Source organism: Chrysochloris asiatica, unplaced genomic scaffold, assembly GCF_000296735.1.
Source record: "Chrysochloris asiatica unplaced genomic scaffold, ChrAsi1.0 scaffold00154, whole genome shotgun sequence".
Classification (NCBI taxonomy): domain Eukaryota; kingdom Metazoa; phylum Chordata; class Mammalia; order Afrosoricida; family Chrysochloridae; genus Chrysochloris; species Chrysochloris asiatica.
In genome coordinates, this window is record NW_006408672.1 from 2,183,401 (window position 1) to 2,191,703 (window position 8,303).

The 8,303-nt window shown below is 43.4% G+C and overlaps 1 protein-coding gene across 1 annotated transcript in view; it reads right to left on the bottom strand.

The window, feature by feature from the left end:
• Positions 1-8,303, bottom strand: part of SLC37A1 (solute carrier family 37 (glucose-6-phosphate transporter), member 1) — a 187,925-nt gene that overhangs the window by 96,293 nt on the left and 83,329 nt on the right. The window contains exon 18 of the mRNA XM_006870849.1: positions 7,474-7,538. Within this exon, the coding sequence (XP_006870911.1) occupies positions 7,474-7,538 (65 nt within the window). The remainder of the gene's footprint in view (positions 1-7,473; positions 7,539-8,303) is intronic.

Below are 8,303 nucleotides of genomic sequence, written 5' to 3' on the forward strand. Positions count from 1 at the left end.
GCAAAGAAATAAGCGAGAATGAGTCAAACAAATGACCAAAATGCAGAGCCAGAACATGTTTCTGGGGAAGTAAAGGTAATGGAACTAACTGAAAAAGAATTCAAAAGAATAATATTTATGTATCTTCAAAGGACTGACAGAAAGATCATGGAAAAAACTTTAGAAGAATCAGGAAAACACTACAAGTAAAAGCAGACAAGATAAATGCAAATTTTGAAATAATACAAAAAATGAAATTAGAAATACAGAAGATTAATACTAAGATTTCAGAAATGGATAATACATTGAAAGAGCAAAGGAATAGATTCAAAGCAATAGAAGCCCAAATTAGTAAGCTTGAAGATAAGTCTCTTCATATTAGAATGTTCAAACAACAATCCGAAAAAGAGTAAAAAAAAAATTCAAAGAAAGATGAGAATTATGTGGGACACCACGAAGAGAAATAACTTAATGGTTATTGGAAGAAAACTTCTCTAACATTAAAAAAGACAAGAAGATAAGCATATAAGAAGCTCAACAAACCCCAAACAGGATAGAACCTAAAAGAAAATCACCAAGACATGCCATAATCAAAGTTTTCAGAATCCAAGACAAGGAAAAAATCCTGAGAACAACTCAGAAAAAATTAAAAAGTTACCAATGAAGGAGAACCTGTAAGACTAGGCTCTGATTTCTCAGCAGAAATCATGCAGGCAAGAAGGCAATGGAATGACATATACAAAATTATGAAAAGAAAAAAAAAATTGCCAACCAAGAATCATAGACCTAGTAAAGTTGTCCCTCTAATACAATGACTAAAGTAAGACATTTCCAGATAAACAGAAATTTGTAATAACTAGACCAACTTTACAAAAAGTACTAATGGGTGTTCTTTGGGCTGAGAACCAACAACAGAAGACAACAACCTGAGGTCAACACACATGACAATACCACCCTAGAACTCATTCTAGACATAGAAGTATTTAAAGTAAAACAAATCTATAAGACTGAAAATAGAGGACCAGAAATATCAGTTTATAATGAAGTCAACTACAAAGCAAAAAGAGGTAATAGTGTGGATACAGAACTTCCAAATGGTGAGGAAGTCAAGTAGATTTCAAGACAAAACAGACTATTATAGATAGGGGGGGGAAATAATAAATTATAGGTTAATCTCAAAGAGAATGAATACACCTTCACAGCAAAATAAAAGAAGAGGGAAATCAGAAAGATTTAGTAAACATTGACACAACAGAAATGAAACTGAAAAGAAAAGCACAAACAATATGAGCTCAGTGCAGAAAATTATGTGGAACAAAGAACCAGCAGCACCACAAAAAAACACACAGCAAAATGACCGCAATCAATTCATTATTGCTGTTGTTAAGTGCCGTCAAGTCAGTTCTGACTCACAGTAACCCTGTATAGGGTTTCCAACGAACAGCTGGTGAACTTTGTGAGAAACGTTCTTGGTACCCTGGACACTACTGTCGGCCCCTCTTAGAGCTTAGCCCCCTATGGGTTATCACAGGTATTTACCGACAAACGCTCCAAGAATCCAATCCATACTCATTTTACCGAGAGAGCAAGAGATCGAGAGAATGAGAGAAAGAGAGAGCGCGCGCGAGACCTGTTTATTCAATTTTGCAAAATCGGGTGTCCAGTCCTGTAGACATGGGCAGACACACAGCATGGCCATTTGACAAAGAGTTTTATTAACCTAATTCAGAAAAAACCTCTCCTCCATTTCCCCTTAACTGGGTACTTTGGAATTTACAAGTTTTCCCAAATGCCAGCCTACTTACTAGTCCCTACAGGGAACATTCTCGTTTAAAGTTAGTTTCACCCCTCCCAGTGAACTTGCCTATTTTCTTCATGGATGTATTCATATTTTAAGAGTTTAGCATGTCAAACTAGTCTCTTCTTCTCCTCAGAGCTCTCTTTTGTGATGCCAACCTGCTACCCCCAAGATTTCCTTGATTGTGAAGATGGATCACCCCAACAGTTATTTCTCACGGCTTGAACCACAGACTTTGCAGTTCAAGCCAACTTTGCAGTCTGGTGCATTAACACACAGAGCCACATCAGGACGGACAGCATAGGACGGAGCATAAAGTCGTTATGAGTTGTAACTGACTCTGTGGCACCTAGCAACATCATCATCTTTATTGGATGTTACAAACCACTGGGTGGGGAATGTCCTCGCCTTTGCCCACAGCCTTTGAAAAGTGAGGCTCAATAACCTCCAGACTGAGGAAAGGATTAGGAAGGTCTGCACTTGAGCACTGGAAAGGGGCCCTGAGGGGGGTTTTATTAACATGTTTTATTGAGGGAGTTTCCAGGAGTGTCAGTCCTGTTCCTTGTGATGGGGAAGCTAGCTAGAATCCCCTCTTTGGCTCTTTCCACAGACTTTGTCACAGTATGCATTTCAATCATTCTGGGCCTTCTGACAGACTTGAATGGGACAATATCCTAGACATGCAAATTCAGGAGCACAGAGCCACATTTCCATATGAATGCTAGTATGACGTTCTACCACCTCCTCCACCCCCAGCTGTTTGCAGAGGAAAGTGAGCTAAGCTAGACTCTGGATAAAACTGACATATTTTTATATTGAAATTATATACTCTCCCCTTAATAGTTATGATGAAATCTTCTGTTTATGGATTGAGGATATAAATATCTTGGCTAAACTGCTTTAAAAAATTGTTGTAAACTGCCATTGGGTCAACTCTTCACTCATGGGGATCCCATGGTTGTGATCTTTGCAAAGCAGATCGATTGCCAAGCCTTTTTTCCACAGCACTGCTACATAGGTTCAAACTGCCAGTTGTGAGAAATGCTTAAGATGGTCCATCTTCAGGAATAGAGGGTGCACGAGACTGCTAGACCAGACTGATTCACACCCAAGGATATGTAAGCAGGATGGATTTGAGCAAGTACGGGGAGATCTGTTCTAGGATTTGGGCTAGATTGTGGAACTGGGGGGAGGGAAAATGGGATGTTAGGGGTAGATTGTAAACGTCAAAGTACCCAGTAAAAGTGGAACTGGAGGAGGGGCTTTTTCAAGACAGGGGAATAAAATTCTTAGCCGGCTGGCCATGTGGTGTGCCTGCCTGTGTCAACTGGGTTGGGCATCCAATTTTGCAAAATCAAATAAAGAAAGGCTCAATCTTGCCAAAATGAGTACAGATTGGATTACTTGTTCTTTTGTCAGTATCAACAATGTTTCTTACACAGTTGAGTGCTGAATCATTTGTGCCACCCAGAGACCACGCTACTCATCATTTTTCAAAAAAAAGATTACTTATTTCAAAATTATTAATAAGGTTTAGCTTATATGGTGCAAGGATACAAAATTGTTCTTCCTTTGTGGGTTGGGTAAGATTTTCTTCTAATACTTTATCCCACCAAGCTGGGGTAAAACAATTCTGATTGCCTAAGAGCTTTCTGTTGCTGGATAACAGACAATAGATGGTGGCTGCTGGTTAGGGAGGAAACAGACAAGAATTCAGTCTACCTAGGACTCCTGGTGTAGTGCTGTAGGATCAGCACTGGACTGCAAACCACAAGGTCTGCGATTCAAACCTACCAGCTGCTCCTCAGAAACCCTTTTCAGAGTCGCTATGAGTCGGACCCAACTTGACAGCACTTAACAAGACCAGGGCACTTAACAACCAACGAGTTCTTGTATGGTGCTGTAGGATAAAGCACTGGACTGCAAGGTTGATTTGAACCACAGGTTGGCAGTTCAAACTCACCAGTCATTCCTCGGAAACTCTATACAAAGTCACTATGAGTCAGAACTGACTCAGAAGCACTTAACAAGAAGACTGCCAATAGAAGCCAGGTTCGTTAGAACTCCTCAGAAATGAAAATGGTGAGACTTTAGCTTGCTTACTTTGGAAAGACCAATCGCTGGAGAAGGACATCATGTTTGGTTGAGTTGTTGTTGTTGCTAAGCACCACAGAGCTGGTTCCAACTCACAGCAACCCTGTATAGGGTTTCTAACCTTGTGGTTCAAACCGATCTTGCAGGTCCAGTGCTTATCCTACAGTGCCACATCAGGACTCTCTGGTTAAGTAAAGGGTCAGAAAAAATGAGGCAAACTGTCCATGGAATAGGCTCACACAATAGCTACACCCATGAACTCAGACATCCAAAGATCACACAGATGGCTCAGGACTGGGTAGGCGAGGTTTTGTTCTGTTATATGGAAGGTCACCACAAGTCACAGCTGGTACATAGCAACTCACAGCAAGAGCCTCATACAGACACTGACTACAGCATGTCTTAGAGAATAGTTCTGTAGACGCAGGGGAGCAAAAGATTTCTATGCATTACCAAGTATCAGTTGCCAGTTGCTGCTGAATCTACTCTGACTCACGGTGACTTCATGTCAGAGTGGAGCTGGTCTCCATAAAGGTTTCAATGGCTGTTTGCTTGAATGTAGGTTTGCCAGCCCTTTCTTCCAAGGCACCCCTGGGTAGACGGAAACCATCAACCTTTTGGCTGTGTTGACCACTTGTGCCAGCCAGGGACTTTGCATTACCAAATACAGTGAAACCTGTAGAAGCTGCAACTCCATTGGACTGCCTTGTTTTTCCAGGTCTTGTAAGTTTTCCACCTTTGACAGGGTACAGTCTTACCACCGTTCTATTGGTAAGTGGAAAATATTTGGCATTTCCTTCTCTGATAGGTTTCTACCTTACACACATTCTGGTTCTTGCAGGTTTTATATCGGTCTCAGCTTTCCCTTTGATAACTATTCAATGTTCTGTAGAAATTGAATCTTTAGAGAGAGAGAAAAGTGCTGTGCCTGTGGGTGCCAGGGACTTGGTGGTAAGGGGGTGGGCAGCAGGCTGTAAGGAGGAGTTGGTGGGGTGACAAAAATCTGGGGGAGGAAAGGCAGTACAACAGGATCCAGTCTCAGAAGGTGGGCTAAAGGCAGAAGGGGACACCCAAGATGGAAGCGTACAGGAGAAAGAAAAAGAACAGAATGACCTGAGAACTGGGGTTACCAGAGACCTGCAGGATTGATGGGATTTTTATTTGTAGGAGGAGGAAACTCTTTTAACGCCTAAATAATATTTGTTAAAATGAAAGGCCTGCCTTGCCTCAGAAGACAGCCCTGGTGGTCTACTGTCCCCAGATAAGCTGTTTAAAACCTTATGGAGCACAGTTCTACTCTGACACACATGGGGACTCCATAAGTCAGAGTCTGCTCTGCGGCATCTGCCCCAAGAAGGCCAAGGGACATGGCAAAGAACCTGCCTCCTATGCCTTCCCGGCCTGTCTGAGCTTCTCTGGAAGGCTGGTGTAGAACTCCCCTCTTCCGCCCCCCACCCCCCACTGGCACCCCTGCCCTAGAGAGGAGCTATGGAAACAGCCGGCTAGGACCCTTCCCCTTTTCCAGTCAAGAGGTATACACCGAAGCATCTTTGAAAGCTCTTTCCATTTTTAAATAACATTGGATATTCTATTCCTAGTTTTATTTTGTTTTCATTCTTTCTTCTCTTTGCTCAAACACATGGAGCTCCACTTTTGAGAAATCTGTGCACTGTACAAACCTGGGAATTATCTGTTTCCAAGAACTCCACTATGCAATTTTTAAGAGCAACTCTGCCCATAATTGGTGTGTAACATTTCACAGTGAAGGTGGACCTTTTGATATTGCACTATTTACAAAATATCCAGACGGCTGGGTTGGCTTGGGCTTGGCCTTCCATGTACACACAGGCCTATTTCTGAGCAGCGGAGGTCCTTTTTTTTGTAGAAATGGCCTCAGCTCTGCTGCAAAACCACCAAGGGCGTCCAAGCATGTACTCAATCTGGGAGTGTTCTTTTATAGCACAATGGAAACGTGCACAGAAATAATCAACATTCTCTGAGAGTTCTGCTTGAGTGGTGTTTTTTTTTTTGTTTTTTTTTTTAAAAAAAAACATTTATTTCAAAGGGCAGGTGTTTTGCTATGCAACAATGGGGAAAACAAAATGGCCCAAAAGCAGTCGGAGCTTGTCTTAATAAATAATGAAATGCTGTTTACAGTTCCTAAACTTGACACATGACACATTTTAAATAACAAACATTCAGTGTGCTGCTGGGCATCTGAAAACCATCCTCAGGGTGTATGTGTACCTCGGAGTAAAGCACACTGCTGAGCTTGAGACATTCCACTCTCTGCCCTGAGCGTGACCCTCCACTCAATGCCATCTGTGGCCCACCTGAGAGGCTCAGGTGGGCAAAGCTATGTCTGGCGCTTCCTCACATGACAGGGGAGCCCTATTTGCCAGCTTGGGTGGTTTCACGGCCATTCAGTTTTTGGGTCACTAGAGTGAAAGGAAGCTCTGGGACTGTCTTTTGGGAAATGTGATGATGGATGGGTCTGTGTTCTGACTTGGCTTCTGAATCACTAATCAGGTTTTTGATGTCCTGTTAAAAACTGAGTTGTTATTTGCTTAATAATAACGCCAGCTTCTTGGTTAGCGGGCATTTTCATGTGGGTTTCAATACCCTGTTTTAGAGGGTACATTCAGGGGCCTCTGAAAGTGACAGGAAGGTTTGTGGTTAGGACACCTGCTGGCACAGCATCATGTCCCTTTGAAATTCTACCTAAATACCTGAGAGACGAGCCTGCTTCTAAAAAACCCAGAGCATCACTGTCAGTGTTCATCCATCCAGTCGATCAGTGGGTGAGACCCACCATGAGGCACTTGGTTGTCAGAGTCTGTTTTCCTGGTTTGGGTAAGGCGGCCTGGCAGCAGGTTCCACAAATACCCTGACTGCTCTCCTAGGTTCTGCGTGTAGTTGCAATGGAACCAGGAAATTCTCAAGTTCATGTTTGTGTTTCATTTAGGTTCATGTGCAAAATGCAAGAACCCATTCATGTTGCTCAACCCAGAAGCATTTGCTTGAAGTTTTCCTCGAAAGATGATTTTTGGAGGACAAGACTGACACAGTCAGTGTTCCTTAAACCTGAAAGATACAGTAAAATCACAGCTGGTTAAACTGCGAGCCACTGTTCAAACAACAGATGCTTCGTTTCATACAAAATGCACACAGCCCACAGAGAGCACATCTCTGTCTCCCTCGCCAGGACATTTTCTCGAAGTGGGATTTGATAGTGGATGACACAATCTCCACAGCCTGGTGGTGGGCAGGGAGGTGAGAGAGGGAAACAGAGGTGGGGGACAGCAGTGGGCAGAGGTAGCTTGGGGAGCTGCAACTGTCTGCCGCAACTCAGAGGGAAGGACAAAAGAGGCGATTTTCCCTCATACAGCTGTATTTAGATCTGAGGAATGATTGCCAGAAATGCACACAGGGCTTTCTATTAGCAAAGGGAAGAATGACAGGTATGCAATGGAGTGTAGGACCCTTGACGTTTCTTCTCTTTCTTTTTCAGGAAAAGCCAAGTGTGGGAGGCAGATAAGCCAGAATGATATTCTAAAGTTGTGCCTTAATCCCAAGAGATTACAGGGCAGTGGCAGACTTACGGAACTTGATCCCCCCTTGATGTCCCGGTGCAGCGCAGCTCCTTGTGGATGAGGCGGATCAGGCACTGCACCCAAAGCAGAGACAGACAGACATGTCACCACGGCCGAGGCCCTGCAGACACCTGCCCTGTGCCCTGCCACCCTCTGACCCACATTCCCCCTTTTCTCCCCAGGCATACCATAGTTTATCTGCTCTGGGAGATGCTTTATCTGCAAGGGGAACAGACACATGGGAAAGCCCACAAAGAGAGTTGCAGTTAGACTCACACTGATTGATTTTCTGTGCTTTTGCGAGGGTGACGCCAGTCTTCCCCCAGTGTTACTGAGTCACATAGAGGGGAGGCCCTGGAGAGAATTCCTGGGGAAAAATCCTACTTCTTTTTAGAGCATTAACCGGCCCAGGAGGGGCCATGGCACCAAGAGATGTGGGAGGCCCAACAGTGGGGGGTGCTGGAGGCAAGTTTTAGGGGGACATGTCATCACACATACACACAATACTAGCAACCCTCAGTTTAAAACTCTGGAAGGCATAAAAGTTTCTGTTTTCTTAGATGCTGCTGCTGTTATTAAATGATGTCACATTGGTTCTGATTCACAGAGACCCTGTACAGCGTTTCCGAGAATTGGCTGGTGGACTTGAACTGTCAACCTTGAGATTAGCAGTCTAGTACTTATCTTACAGCACCATACCAGGGCTCCAAGTAAGAACTTGGAAGTTCCTTATATGAGTTCAGGTTAAAGGGAACAGGCATTTCTCTTACAGATAAAATGTAGCTTTGCCTGATACACTGAGCAGTGTTTATTACTGCTGTGGGGGTAAAAGTAGTGAG